Consider the following 15,885-nt stretch of genomic DNA (forward strand, 5'->3'; position numbering starts at 1 on the left):
GTAGTAAAAATCCAGCTTTTGCCTTTTTCCTCAGCAGCCTGAAACAAAGACCTTTTCTCTCCACAACTCCTTCAGTGGGAATGAAAACAGCTTATCAAACCTGAGCAACTTGTTAGGGGCTGAGAGAGGATATTTTTCTTTGCTAGCCTGCGAATAAAAGCTGGGAGTGTGAAGCTGAGAGTTGTCACCTGGAGAATTGTGGAAGTGTTTGTGGCCATGGTGTGGTGGCAGAGCCTCCTCTGAGGTCACTACACAACGAGCTGTGTGTGAAACCCAGAGACAGACAAGAGGGAACCCTTGGCAAAGTGGAAATTAGACCATTTAAAACCAGGTTTGATCACCACAGAGCTGCCATTATCTGCCAGGAGAATAACAATGCTTCTGTTAAATATCCCAGTTTTAAAGGAAAACATGGCAGTACAGACATTTTTTCTTGTATTAATCATAATTGGCATGTTTGTGTGCAGCATTTTTATGACAAAGCTGTTGTTTGTATTTCAATTACATTCTCATTTCTGTCCAAATGCAAACAGTGTATGTTGTTAGGAAAAATATAAAGTATAGAAGGAAAGTTGTTCACAATATCTGACATGATTAATCTCAAGCATTTTGACAGATGTATCATAGATTTTATATTTCCTTAAATGTTTATATACCTTTATATATATACTTACAATACTTAGATCCCCATAGTTGGCCTAAAAAAGGAACGTGCAACGTTAATACAATATTTTGGTGCAGATAAATCTATTTTTGTAGTAACTAGCTTGACAGTTACAATCAATCTTTAGCAAAACAACTAAAACCTAAAAATAGTAAAGAACATTAAAATTTATCATTAAGATTGCCATTGAATTAATTCACAGCTGAAGTAGCTGATCATGATCAATCTTCTGTGGGGCTTCTTGCTGTTAAGGCTCTCGTTGTAATTCCCAGCCCAGCTCTTTGGGCATTTCCCTGGGCTTTACAGTCCCAGTGACTCATCCAGCTTTAATCTGTTTAATCACCATCACAGCCTATTTAAAAACTGCTGTGCCAGCATACTTAAGACTTCCATGGTGGGGGTTTTTAATCCTAAAGTTTAATTTAGTCATTGTCAAGTCACTGTGACGTGGCTCTGTTGTGTCACAGAGCTGTGCTGCCGTGGCAAGGAGTGGGTTGGGAGTCTCCATCACCTCTTATCCCAGTGCCCAGTGTCATTTCCTCCCTTCACCTGCTCTTCCACAACCAGCTCCCTGGTCTTTTTTTATTTTTATGGCTTGTGAGTGCAACTGTTCTGATTTTATGTGAAGTTTTACATTGTTTGAGTGTTTTTCCTACATTTCACAAGGGGTGGCAGTTCCCCTGGAGATCTTCCTTGAAAAATGTTTTGTAGGTCTTTGGACTCATCAATACAGGCTGTGTTTGCTGCTCAAAAAGTCTTTATTATTAAATCCAAAAAGCCTTTCTATTTTCTCTAGTCCCACTCTAGATGGAGGAGGTTCAGGCTCTCACTGCAGGTTCTTAAAGTTATTGAATTAAATGAATCACTAAGTGAGAAATGTCTCATCACCTCGACTTCTGAGAGGTGTTGTCTGTGCTGCCTCTTGCAGTTACTTATCATTGGGCCCCTAAAAGTCTTCATTAGGTAACAAACTCTCAGTTTCTGACAAGGTTCTCTTTAATTAGACTCCGTGCAGAAAGATTCCAAGATAATGGCTGTGCCAGTCGCTGTGGGAACATCATTATTAAAGATGAAGCACTGTCAGGATCAGCTGACACTATTACTGTCAGGGGAGGAAGAATATAAATGTTCACAATATTCATTTGTTTGCATTGAGACCAAGTGGGGAAGCAATGGATTAGAATTCCCAAGATTCAAACACATCAAATGAACGAGCAGCTTTCAAATCCAAACGTAGGGAACGGATCACAGATCCTACCAGAGCCAAGTGAGCAGGAGCAAGCCAGAAAACCTGCTCCTACCAGGAGCTGGACTTGGATGACCCTTGTGGGTCCCTCCCACCTCCTGAAGTCCTGTGATTCTGTGAGAGTAGGTTGGGAAAGAAATTTCTGTCCCAGCTGGGAGGTGTTTTTCAAACTGAGTTGTAAAAGGGGTCGTTAAAGCATCGTCTGTCGCGACATCTGGGAATCTGGTGCTGGTGCATCCTTACGGATCCCTGATGCTGTGCCAGAGGACAGCTGGAATTTCCTTGGGACTTTGCAGTGTTCCCTAATGTTCCTGCCCTGTTCACACACCCAGGCTTCCCGGAGAGCTGTGTGAGGGAGGAGCACGGCTGTTTTCCTCGGGGAGGTGCAGCAGAGATAACTGAGCCTTATCGCCAGGATGCTCCCAGGCTGCAAGAGTGCAGGGTGTTGGCCTTGGGTGACTTCAGCTGCATAGTGCCACAAAATGCATATTTTTGGAGGGATATTTACAGCAGAGTGTTTTCATGGGATTTTTCTCTTAAAACGGGGTCTATGGCAGCTGTCATTGGAGCCTACCTCACATTTTAAGGATTTAACTACTCCAAAATGCCTTCAGTCTGGCATTCTGTGGCCTAGGCATAACCACGATGTGATATATTTTTACACATTACCATTTGTATCCTCATAGAGGATTTTATCAAAAGGCAAAAAAAGTCTTTGTTGCTATTTGATTGTGTTTAATCAAGCAGTGGCAGTGTGATGCTCCAGCAGCGTGTCTCCTATCTGGAGGAAACACCCCGTTTGCCAGTGCTTTCCTCCAAAGCCTGCAGGACTGCGGGCGGATCGGCTGGAGCAGGGGCACTGGCAGCTCAGCTCCAGTGAGTCACTGATTGCCACATCACAGCACCCAGAGGAGGTCACTTCTGAGGAAACCCAAGTGCTTTCACGGGGGTTAATGCATCATTTGAAAGGCAAATGAGTGGAAGGATTGTGTGCAGGGGAAGGCAGATTCCCTTATAATCACCAGTTGTTAACATCAGGATGATGTACTTAACCACACTTTCACTAAATCTCCTTTTACAAGATCCCGGATAAACATGGGCATGAACAGACTCATCGTGGCCTTCTCATCTAATTAAAAAAAACATACAACATCTCTTCCTCAGAGGATTTAAATGTTGTGTAATGGCAGTGCAGCCTTAGAATGAAGCCTTGGGCCTGAATAAGGAAAAAAATCGTTGGCAAAAGCTCCATTTGTGCAAAATGTTGGTGTGAGATGGTGCAAGCATTGGTTATGGACCACAAAACCTGGTTTTCAGCCACTTTTCTCTCTGCTGTTGTCTTTGGGGGTGTGATGGTTCCTTGATTATAGGAAGAGGTAATTAATGGTAACAGTTTCTAAATGCCACCTGCTCAAACTGAAATGGTACTTGAAGCGGATTGTGGAGATTCTCATTATCCCCTTCTTCCTGGATGAGTTAACAAGCACCAGCAGAAATTTCCACCTTCCGCTGTAAAAAGTGATGCGAGGGACAAGTGGGATTTAAGGAGAGCCTTGGGAGAGAAGGAAAGTTTTCTCTTGTGAGCTGAGAATGAGAGGAGGAAAATGGAATTGGAGCCTGAGCTGGAGGGAGCAATGAGAAGAAACTTGGAGATCCCAGATGAAAGCCAAAATCCTTCACACAAAACAAGAGGAAAAGAAGGAATCTTCAGGTTAGGGTAAAAATACTGTTTCAGGAGAGTTTAATGCCAGCTTTTCACTTGAGGTCAGGTGAGTTGTGTTTGTGAGGGTGTGTAGCCCACACCTGAGCTGTTTGTGGCACCTGGTGCGTGCTCTCTCTCTCATGGAATTAAAAGTAATGTTAGAGTGTTTTGGCTGACGGTATTTTGGGGAAGAAGGGGCCATGGAGCTCTTTTTCTTAAATGGGAGAATCAGCCGAAGTCTGCCAAAGGGAAAATAGGAATGCTGAGTTTTGTTTTTCTCTGCAAATCGTCACTTCAGGTTTGGTAAATGGTTTCCAAACGGTGCACATGAAGCAAAGTGTTGCCAGAGGGATGTCAAAGGGAGATTGTAGGGGATGCTGAGTCTCTGGATCGGGTGGGGAACTCTCTCTGCCCCCGGGTTTGGAGGTAACAGCACTTAGAAGATGTGTCCTCTGTCATCACCTGTGGGAGGGGGACTGCTCAGAACAGGGTCTCTGGCTCTTCCATTTAGATTTTTCAATATAACTGCCCTATTTTTCTCATGCTTGCTGATCACTGAGAGAAGAGTTGCACTGATTTAATGGAATTTAAGAAAGCATTACAGAAATTCTCTCTATTTTTCAGTTTAAAGCTCATGAAAACAGAGGAGTGCATCGCTTTTGAGATAAGGTTTGAAGAACTGTCTGCCTCCTTGGAGCTGAATAGAGGGCTAGTGGGAAGATTAAAACAATAAGCTTATTATATTATTAGTAGTGGGAGAATTCTAAGCCCCATTTGTTCAATTATGGTCCCTTCAATATGCTTGTTTAGGTTCTTGTAAGTTGTAATCAGTAAACTAGATGTGCTGCCCTCACAGCTCTAGGGTTAGCTTTCAAGGGACTTCCTACATTAATTTTTTTTAATGTTTGTAGTGAAATCAAGAAGGGAATTGGTTGCTTGATATGCAAGGGTGGCTCTGTGCAGTGGATGCTGCCTGCATTCTGATGTCTGTCATTACCCAGTGACAGCAGTGGCCGTGGTGCTGCAGCACTGCTGCCTGAGCTGTGCTGGGAAGGGCCAGGACTGTAACCAGGTTTTGTGCTGTGGGATAAAAATGGGAGATAAACACATTAGAACGAGCACAGGCTGATAAATGAGATCTCCAAAAGCCAGCATATGCTGCTAATAGAGATCTTGAGGCAACACAAGAGGGATGTAAAATCCTCAGCATCACCTTCTGTATACAAATATCAGCTGTTGTCTCTCTTTGTGGTTTTTTTCCCCTTTTCTTTATGTTTTGCCTTGACATTTTTAATATTGAGCATTTGGTACTAAACCAAATCACCTCGCTGAGTCATCCAGAGCTTTGTCTTTCCTCTTTTTACCTGTTCTAGATGGACTCTCATTTGCATCACGCAGAGGCACCATTTTCCAAAGCAACACCTCTTCCCTTTCAGCTCATTTAACTGGAGATTTCAGCAGGCTTGGGAAAAAGGCTCCTCAGCCCTTTGCAAGTCCTTTATATATCTGTCATTTAAAGAGCCTCTTGCCTTCCTGAGAACTGGTGTCTGGTTTTGCTGTTGCACATAAATTGTGTATTTGTTGCAATACTAGATCATGCAAACTCCAATATCCTGACCATATTGTCCCCATTTATTTCTTTTATCTCTCTGTTTAATATAATAGGAATAGTGGCTGAGGCAGAGAAACACATGCAGCAGCATAATAGTATATTGTTTGAGAGCAGTTGTCTTCCATTTCCAGGGTTTCTCTTTGAAATGTAATTGTCTGCTAATATAACTGGGAAATATTCTTGCTGGAGTGATCACTAAAGCGTTTACTCATGCTTTTGGTTCGTGTTACATCTGTATGGTATTTTTAAGAGAAGCTGGCCGCAGTATTAGCTGGTGAGATGTGTTTGCAGAAGTTGTGATAGGCATATTGTCACCGAATGTGGAAACAGCCCCGTGTAGTGCCAAAACAGGAGATGCCGCCGTCCCATGTGTAATGCAGCAACAACAGAATTACAATTGCCTCGTGTAAAGTATCTGGTAATGAAGGCAGATAATGGAATTCTTTGCAAAAGCAGATGCTAACTGGCTCCCCAACCCTAGGCAGAGAGCTGGAAACTGATACCAGCTGGAGGGGAGAAAAAGCAGCTGAAAAAGGCATTAAAAAGGAGATGCCTTAGATGCACGTTTGTTTAAACAGTAAATACTTGTTTAAAACAATCTTGTGAGATTCTTATTAAGAGGCAAACTGAGACTACCATGACAGAACTGTAGGAAGTCAGCTGGATGCCCAGAGGATATTTGTATGCAGATTGGATGAGTAAGGCAACACCGCTGGGAATTTGTTGTCATTTATTGCCTGGCCAGGACAGCCCTTCCAAGGGCTGAACTGCAGGAGGTGGGACTGGGGAGAGCCAGAACCTTCTGTTGGCCAGGGAGAAGGCAGCCTGTGCTGAGGGAGGGTTGATTTTAAAAGCAGGGGTGTCTCTGCTTGTCCCTTCTCCAGGATAGCAGTGCCTCCTGCCAGGATGGAAATGGGGCTGGCACGGAGCATCCTCGTGCCTCCCTCCTTGCTCTCCCTCTGTTTTACCTCTTAGTCACCTCAGCCATTTCAAACCACGGAGCAGTTGCTTGGAAATGAATGTGATCATTTAGGAACAAGGGCTTAGTCCACACGGAGGCTTCCTTCTGTTGTAAGGATTTTTTCCAGCAAATGGCACAACAGGGAAGGCGCTTAAAAAAAACCCCAAAGAAAACAACCCAACCCCTTAACAAATAAAGTGACCAACCCTGGAGTTGGTCTGTGCTTTTTGCCCAGATAAATTTTTTCTTTACCCAAAGATTTGTTCCCACAGTGGGGGATTTTGGCACAGCTGGAGCACGGAGCTGGGATTCAACTCAGCAGGTTTCCAGCCCTGGCCCAACGCAGGCAGACCAGGAACTTTAGTGGGGCAATTGCCCAAACGACTGATTTTTGGAGGATTAAAGCTCACTTTCAGTTTCAGCCCAGCTCAGAAAGGAATATACATGTACTTCGGAACTGCCAACATTTCTCCCATGTGAGCAAACTCATTTTGGGGAGGAAACACGGTGGAATTACAGACTTACTGTCCGTCTCGGAGGAGGCACTTTGTCTGCAGGCAGAGGCTGGAGCAATGTGTTTGCAGTGTCACAGGGCTGCTCATGCTGGGGAATTTCAAGTGGTTTTTACTGACAAGCCAGAAATGAGTTTTGAGGCAGTCTCTGAAGATGTGCAGCTTCATCTGCACTGCATTTAAGCATGTGTGTTCCTTGCTCCTTCAGCTCCTGTCTGTGCACCCGGCTGTGAGTTGTTAAAATTACGCTTCAGACATGTTCCTTGCTCCTGGCTAACAGAAGTGAGGTGTGTTACCCGTGTACAACAAACAGTGGAGGGAACTGTGGCAGAGAGTGATCGACAGCAGCCCTCCGGCGCCAATTCTTAGTTTTAGCCACAAAAATGCAATCAGCAAGAAAAATCCTTTTCTGCTGGTGCCCCGTTCTGGGGTGTACTGCTGCTCCTTGCTGTGCTGTAATGAGTTATTTGTCTAATTGTGGTGGGCAGCAAATGTCTTAGAGCTCTTCAGGTCTTGTCTTGGCTTCATGGGCAAAGAAGTTAAACCTCGGTGCTGTGAATAAACCAGGTGTGGCTCTGTGTGCCTGTATCTCCTTTGCTTTCAGAAACACCATTTTTGAGACCCTTCCTGTCTTGCTGGTTTGTTATTAAGAAGAGAAAAACAGTTTCCAAATCCATGTAGCAAACCACACCTCTAATTACATGTTGACTCCATTAGTTAAGAAATACATTAAAGAACCATGCAGCTACATGGATTTCCATTTAATGAAGTTACATGAATTTTTTGGGCCATATAATTGATAGTAACAAGCGAGTTTTCTAAATTTTTTTTATTTTTTTTTTATTTTTTTTTTTTTTGGTGATATTCTCTGCAGACCTCTGTAGGGCTTCAGCAGCTTTCCAGGGATAACATCCCACCCTTACTGTACGCCCCCTGGGATTTTTGGCTCAGGCACTGGGGATTTTGAGCATGGCAGGAAAATGGCAGCCCGTAAATACAGTGAGGGGAGAGCTGGTTGGTGCCTGTGTTGCTCTCAGTGTGGGTAATTCTCTTGGGTGCACCTGGGGCTGGAGATGGGAAGCTGCTCTCCATGTCCCAGTGGGCTCTGCCAAGGCACAAGGGGCTGCTGCAGCTGGAGCAATTACTCAGGAAGGACCCTTGGCGAGAAGAGCCACTGGGAATGTCCCACGTTCAGCTAAATCACCCTGGCAGCACAGGAGCTGTGGAAGGAACATCTCTGCCCCATCTTCTTTCTTCTCAGCAGTTTTTATTCACTTTTAGTTGCCTCCCTCTCACCTTCCCCAGCTCTTTTCCCTCTTTCTCGTTGTCATGGGAACATTCACTACCGCAGTTAAATCATACCGCTAAAATTTGCTTCCCCAGGAGAGTGGTAGTAGCTAATATTGATCTAGCTCCTGCTGCTGACTCAGGGATATGGTTGTACATATAATATCCCTTATTTCTCCTTTTAATGCATAATGCAGCAGTTTCTTTCACCTTGGGCTCTGTGCTAAAGGTGACACCCAGCCACAGGGATATACTTTTACTTGCTCTTTCAAATGTGTGGCCCAGCTGAAGGGTGCAGGTGGTGGTTTAAACTGCCTTTAAAATCCGTAAAGGGAAAGCAGACGGGAAAGAACTGCCCAACCCAGCAATGGTGATAGATGTTTACATGCCAGCGGTGAAAGGACATTCAGATTAACCTGTCAGCATCCACAGCCACGCCGTGTGCTCCGAATAACTTTGTAAATATATCGAGCTCTGTCACAGGAATGCTTGAAATGCAGATGAAAGACAAATAACTACCTTAATGTCTGGTGAGGCTGCATTTAGAAATGCAATCACTCATCTCCATTGTCACTGACATCTGCTCTGCGTAATCAGCCCGTCGAGTTAAGCAGAGCGTGCTGAGAAGATTCCTGAGTCACCAGGAAGAAGCAGAAGGTTTTACCTTGAGATGTGAGCTTGCAGTAATGTTTGAGCCATTAAGTGCTTCGGTTTCCCCGCAGTGGTTAATTAACCAGCTCGAACTTTACGAGAGTTTCCTGAATTTGATAGGTTTTGTAAGGTAAAGGTGCCTCTGGAATTTCCTTGTTTACCCTCCTTGCAGAAAAGTTTTGGTTTGGAACCAGGCTGTTGTACAAATAATTAAAATAGTGTGGGTTTAATGTGAATAGTATTTGCAGCTGATGCTGCATTTTGCTGTGTGACTGATACACGCAGAGCAAATGGTATTTTAGAGCCTGTGCTGAAAAGACCTCTGTTAAAAACACTATTTGCTGAGAAGCCATAAATTTCTGGCATATTTGTGTGTGTTGCTGAACATCTGCGTGTAACTCACTTTATGTTCTAACTCCCTTTATGTTTGACCTTCCCAGAAAAAATCAGGCAGAGATATGCAGATCTCCCGGGAGAGTTGCACATTATTGAGCTCGAGAAAGACAAGAATGGGCTGGGGCTCAGCCTGGCTGGCAACAAGGACCGCTCCCGGATGAGCATCTTCGTGGTTGGGATCAATCCCGATGGCCCCGCGGGACGGGACGGACGGATGCACATCGGGGATGAACTCCTGGAGGTAATTGTTCCCTTTAGCTCCCGTGTGCAGGGAGAGAGAGGCATCTGTGGAGTCATTATTGAACCTTAAATAAAGCCTGCAAGTGGAATTAGGTGGCTGAGCGAGGAGCTGTGCTGATTTATGCCAACTGAGAACTTGGCCTTTGGCAGGTAAATGTGTTTGCAGTGAAACAAAAATCATTGGCCTGTGAAAAGCAATGTCTTGTCAGCGAAGTCTGTGCTCTCAGCATGTTCACAAGCTCTGCGTAGGGAGGGACTGTTGAAAGGCAGGAAGGGGACAGTAAATCAATCCTTGGAGTGCAAGTGTGGTTTTACAGGGAAATTCACACCTTGCGTTAAAAAAAGCCAAAACCCCCTCAACGTTACCATATGTGTTTTTACAGATGACAGGGATATTCCCTATCCTGGAAATAAATTTCATGCTATAATCTGTTTTGATCTGTTGCAACTTAAAATACTTATTTTCTTTAGTTGTGTCTGGCACGAGTTCACGCACAAGGCAAGAGAGCTCATTAGCAAGTGGAGTATTTTGTCTTCACTTTTTCTCCAGTCTCCTTGCTTCACCTTCAGCCTGAAAACGCAGCTTCTCCTTCATCTGGTTTTCTGGGCTGTTGCAAAATGACATTTTTCTGTGGTACCTGCAGCGATTCCCCACGTCGTGATTGCTTCAGTGGTTTAAAAAAATCATCCATCCTTGGGGATCTTCCCCTTGGAGAGAGACTCTCACTGAAGAGCAGGGATTTGCTGACCTGCTGCTCTCCGTGGGTGGTGATGCTTTGATCTTTCCCTGTGCAGTCAGAAAACCACCTATTTTTTCACATTTCTTGACTCGAGAAAGAGCAGTTTGCCTGCCTGGGGATACCCTGGGAATAGTCAGAACTGCTCAAGCATTTGTCATTGTCTAACAATTCTGTAATTAGGGAGTTTCAATACACATAGTTCAAGAAAGACTTTTTTTTGTTATAAAAACACCATCATCTGAAGCTGGTTTCATTTTAAGGGTGAGAAAAGGTATGAAGGAGCATTTCCCAAGGTGGTGGTGTTGCCCTCATTCCTCTCCCTGTTACGTTGGAGATAAAAATATTTTTTTTCCTTCAGTAGAAGGAAAGTGAGGTTCTCCATCCCAAAACTTCCAAGCTTCAAGTAAAACATCAAGGAGGCTTTAGTAAATACCTTGTTTATCTTTGCAATCCACTTCAAGATGTGCCACCAGTGGGCAGGAGGACAGTTCCTTATAGCAAAGGATAAATTCAAACATCCTGCATTACAGAGGAAGGGGGTGGTGCATTAGCCATGTGCAGTGAGGAGATGACAGAACTCGTGCCTGGTTCTCACCTAACTGCACGTTTTGAGTACATTTGCATCTGCATCTTTAGTTACACCTCGATTTTCAGTATTGGAACATCTCAGCAAGAGAAGGGATTCACATCTTGGGAAGCCTCTGGCATTTCTGTGCTGTCCTGGGATGCCCCAGTGAATCCTGCTGGACAGTCCTGCTCCATTGAAACAGAGGATGCCACTGCAGGGTGTGCAGATTATTCCCTGTGGCTTTTGATGGAGTTAAGGTTAATGGCCTGGCCATTTACACAGATAGATATTACCTGTTCATTTGTCTTTTGAACTGGAGTTTGATTGGAGTCAGTTGAAGGATGTGGGATGCTGCCAGATTGCCTCAGCTCCTTATTCATAAAATCTTTTTTTACTGAACCAATGAAATACCAGCTCACTTTTGGCTTGTGCAAACAACAGTAGTCTTTTGGGGCATGATCCTGACTTGTTTTCACAACCTGACATTGAGGGAAATGCAGGTCACATAAAATACCTGCATGTGATCATTATTTTTTAATATCTCTTCAGTGATGTATTTTGGATGGCTATGTGGCTGGAGAAAACAGCTTTTTGACGGAAGAAGGTCCTTTCATCCTACTTTTATACACGTGGGGAAACGACTTGGGTCAGAATTTGGTCCCTGTGCAGAAGAATGGTTTTTTTTACAGGACACGAGTTCTGCTTTTCCATTCTTTTTCCGAGCAAAGGAACCATCTGTGGTGCTCCTGCCTCGCTCTCTTGCTGGTTTAGTGCAGGTGTCTGCACTGCTTCATGTCTTGTTAGCCTGAGCTCAGTCCTGTGGCTGATTGTGCCCAGCATGGCCCTCAGCAGGTTCACCTGGAGCTGTACCTGTGCCTCGAGTCCTGCTGCTCCTCAGCCCTGCATGGGCCTGTCCTGTCAGGAGCTCTTATTCACACTGAATAATCCACCCTGCTATTATCATTATTATCATTATTGTTATTATCATCTCCCCATGAGAAAGTCAGCTGAGTTCTATTAATAAACCAGGCTGTTCAGAGCCCTGTTACGCTGAATTACTGATGTTGGGATGTTCTGCCTTCTCCCCCTTCTCTTGCTGAAGATGGGGCAGGAGGTGGAAAGAAACTGCTCCTTTGGGTGTGGAGTTTTCCCTGCCCATGGCAGGGGTTGGAATGAGATGAGCTTTAAGGTCCTCTCCCACCCAACCCTTTCTGTGTTTTATTCTGTCACCTCTTGAAAGAGTAAAAGCCAGTCTTTAGAGTCAAAAATTGCTGTAAAAGTTTGCCTGTTGTCCGTTCTGGACTGTTGCCCGAGAGACAATTATTACATTTTATTTCTTTATGCCATTTTTGTCATAGCTCAAAGCGAGGGAGCTTTTGTGCTAAATGCATTTTTATTGCTATTTTATTTTAAGAGGCTTAGATAAATAGAAGTTGTGCTGTAATAATATAATAGATACAGCAGTATTCTGCCCAAGAAAATGAGCCACCCAGCCAAACTCACAATGCCATTTTTGTTCTAAAATGTGGCAGATTGGCATTTAATTCTCAGTTTATTTGTTGTGGAATCATAGAGCAGAATCGCAGAATGGTTTGGGTTGGGAGGGATGTTAAAGATCACCTCATTCCACCCCCTGCCATGGGCAGGGATACCTTCCACTATCCCAGCTTGCTCCAAGCCCCATCCAACCTGGTTTTGGACACTCCCAGGGATGGAGAGGCCACAGCTTCTCTGGACAAACTGCTCCAGTGTCGTTTTGGTCTTTTGAAAAGAGGATAGAAATCCTTTCCTCGTGTGCTTTGTGTGCAGGTTACCAGCTCAGGTTGGGTTCGGGTGGTGATTTTCAAGCTGCCAGCAGGTAAAGCTGCGAGGGGGAGGTTGCTGAGCAGCAGGGCACAGACAATCTGTGGCTTTCCAATGTCCTTTCTCCACACTCCCCAGGTGGGGAACCACAGGGATCAGCTGCCAGCTCAGAGCAGGATATTTTCTGTCCTTACGGATTTTATGGTCTGTTGATCACTTTAGATGATGCACATGTTTGAACATGTGCCCAGCAAGAAATTTGGTGAGGAAAGGGAAATTCACATTCTAATTAGTTTTTCTTTCCAATGTTTTCCTTGTGCTTTGTTATTTGGGAGCTCGGTGTACTTTATGGGGTTTCAGTATATAAAATTTGACTGATAAAAAAGGTTTTGAAACTTTCCCCATTGTTTCAGAGAGTCTGGTTGTGTCTTGAAATGCTACAATTCCTGTGGTAAGAAGGAACCCAGTGCAATGTACAAAGAAATAATTATTACAGAAAGCTAAGCCAGTATTTTTACTAGCTTTGGGGTATCATTTAACTTGATTTTCATAAAAATCAGATGATACTAATTTTATGGATTTCCATTACTGCCACGTAGTAAAAACAGTGCGGGTTGGGTTTTTTTTTTAATATCCATATCTAATGTTTCTCTTCTGCAAATTAAAGTTTGAGAAGCAAACAATCCTGGAGATTTTCCCTCTGAACTCAAGAGCTCGGATTTCAGTGAGTTTGTACTTTCTGCTACTTCAGTGCATGAAACTGTAAACCAAAACTTTTGTAGGTGAAGGCAACAGTACATTTGGGATCTGTGATTAAATCTGCCATAAAGCAATGTGTGATTACATTAAAGACTGAACTTGTGTGCTGACCTGACCTCATACCTGCAGCAAGTTTTTATCTTTCTCTCTGCTCTGCTGGCTTTCCAAGGGGTTACGGAAAGAGACATTTAAAGAAGAGTTGAGGTTGATTTAGATCAGTTTATTTCTTTTGCTTAGTTGAGGCTTTCTTTTTCTTTCCTAATCTCTAATGCAAAAAGTAAAGCACAGATCTATAGGTTTTGACTCCCAGAGTACTATTTGGTTGATCTGACGTGCTACTTTATTTAATTTGAAAGATTTTAAATGGTGTTTCTTCTGAAACCCTAAATGTTCTCTGTTTTGTTTTATTTAAGTAGGCTTTGGTGCCTTGCTCATCACTGTGGTATCTGCAGCTAACGGGACATTAATTTATTTTGTAAAAGAAAGTCTACTTTAAAAAAAAACAAGAAAACTTGATACTAGGGGTAATAACTCTGTAGGACAGTCCAAAACCTTATGGAGATATATTACTTTGATTATGCTTTCATTTTGGAGTAATTAAATAATTATAACTTACAGACCCAGCTCACAGCTAATTAAAGTTTGGACTATTTGATACATGTCGTGAATAGGATTAATTTAGCCAGAGTAAAGACTATAAATTTTAATCTAAGAAGTCTGCTGTTTAGGAAAATTGATGGCAATTTAACTAAATCCAAACAATTTGTAAAACATACAGTATTCCCAGTGAACAATTTCTTCTTGATCTTAGAGAAATTAAGTCAACAAACTCACTGAAAATTTCAAGTTGAGCTTGAAGCCAGAATGCAGCTGAGCATTCATTCATTCATTCATTCATTCATTTTTGCCACTGGATTTTTAAATTGATCTTTGATTAATGAAGCCTGACCCAGGATGTTGCTCCCCGCCCTGCCTTTGCCACCACAGCAGTTGCAGACAGAACCATATCAACCCCTTTAGGAATGGTGATGTGATGATATTTCCTTGTAGAGCTTTCTTGGGTCCCTCTTGGCAGGTCAATACTTTGCACTTCAATCCCGATCAGTAATCAACTGTTAGGGCGTTTATTCTTGTCCTTGCATTGTCCTTGTTTAACTGATGAACTTGCATCATGTTTTGACCCACTGAAAATAACATTTTTGAATATTCCCAATGTGTCTGACTAGCCCATATCACACCAGGCTGGGAGACTTGGCCTGTTCCTTCTTGTTTGAATGAAAAAAAATCCTTCTAAGATCACAAACCCAGAATCCAATACAAACATCTGCAGTAACAAAAATTCCTTCTATAATCACGATTAAATTGTTCCTGGGCTCCGTTGTCGTTATTGTTTTAAGCAGCATTGGTATATCAAATGTGAATGTAAATATTATGTTGTAAATTTAGAGTGGGAGGAAAAAACTGCAGCATTGAAGCATAGGATTGTTTAGGTTGGAAAACTCCTCTCAGACACAGAGTCCAACTGTTCCCTCAGCACTGCCAAGGCCACCACTGACCATGTCCCCAAGTGCCACATCCACAGGGCTTTTAAATCCCTCCGGGGATGGGGACTCCATCCCTGCCCTGGGCAGCTGTGCCAGGGCTGGACAGCCTTTCCATGAAGAAATTTCCCCAATGTCCACCCTGAGCCTCCCCTGGCCCAGCCTGAGGCCGTTCCCTCTCCTCCTGTCCCTGCTCCCTGCGAGCAGAGCCCGACCCCCCCGGCTGCCCCCTCCTGTCAGGGACTTGTGCAGAGCCACAAGGTCCCCCCGGAGCCTCCTTTGCTCCAGGCTGAGCCCCTTCCCAGCTCCCTCAGCCTCTCCCGGGGCTCCAGCCCCTTCCCAGCTCCCTCAGCCTCTCCTGGGGCTCCAGCCCCTTCCCAGCTCCCTCAGCCTCTCCTGGGGCTCCAGCCCCTTCCCCAGCTCCCTCAGCCTCTCCTGGGGCTCCAGCCCCTTCCCAGCTCCATTCCCTTCCCTGGACACGCTCCAGCCCCTCCATGTCCTTCTTTGACTGGGGACCCCAAAACTGACCCCAGCACTGGAGGTGCCTCAGCAGTGCCCAGCACAGTGGTCAGTCACTGCCCTGGTGCTGTGACCACACCAGTGCTGACACAATCCAGGTGCCACGGCCTTGTTGCCCACCTGGGCACACCTGGGCCGTGTCGTGGCCAGGCTGTTTCCCTTGAAAGCTGCAGCATTTCCTTGCACACAGCAAAAGTGTCCAAAGCAGTGCCTGGTGTCTGCTGCTGTGCTCAGGTGTAGATCCATCACAGCAAAAGTGATGTGGCATCGTGTCCTTAAATTGTCCTTCGTCTCCCTGACTCCCAGTCCTGTTTCCTTCAGCAGAACTGAGGACTCGGTGCAATCTTAACAGCCAGTTTTCCTAAAGAGCCAGAGCCTGCAGGCAAAGTGCAGGAATGTCTGTCTAAACATCTGTGCTGTTGTCACATCCATATGATTCTTCTCAGATCAAGTTGTTTTCCAAAAATCTGGGAGTAATCCATAAAACCCATTCAAGGGACCTGTGGGAAAAAAAAAAGATTTCTCTCGTTTGTGGTTTACTAATAACAGTAAATTAGCTCTGCATTGGTTCCTGTTTTATACAGATCAAGATTTGGAGACCACATTTTCTTTGAGTCTTATCTCCTTATCCCACAGTAAACTTGGAAGTCTTGGTGGTATAAATTAAAACAAGGTGCACTCCTC

The 15,885-nt window shown here is 44.1% G+C and overlaps 1 protein-coding gene across 4 annotated transcripts in view; it reads left to right on the top strand.

Moving 5' to 3' along the window:
• PATJ (PATJ crumbs cell polarity complex component) overlaps positions 1–15,885 on the top strand; it is a 140,715-nt gene that overhangs the window by 76,167 nt on the left and 48,663 nt on the right. For all 4 annotated transcript variants that reach the window (XM_048312764.1, XM_048312761.1, XM_048312763.1 and 1 more), the window contains exon 27: positions 9,076–9,272. In XM_048312764.1, the coding sequence (XP_048168721.1) occupies positions 9,076–9,272 (197 nt within the window). The remainder of the gene's footprint in view (positions 1–9,075; positions 9,273–15,885) is intronic.

This window comes from Corvus hawaiiensis, chromosome 9, assembly GCF_020740725.1.
Source record: "Corvus hawaiiensis isolate bCorHaw1 chromosome 9, bCorHaw1.pri.cur, whole genome shotgun sequence".
Taxonomy (NCBI): domain Eukaryota; kingdom Metazoa; phylum Chordata; class Aves; order Passeriformes; family Corvidae; genus Corvus; species Corvus hawaiiensis.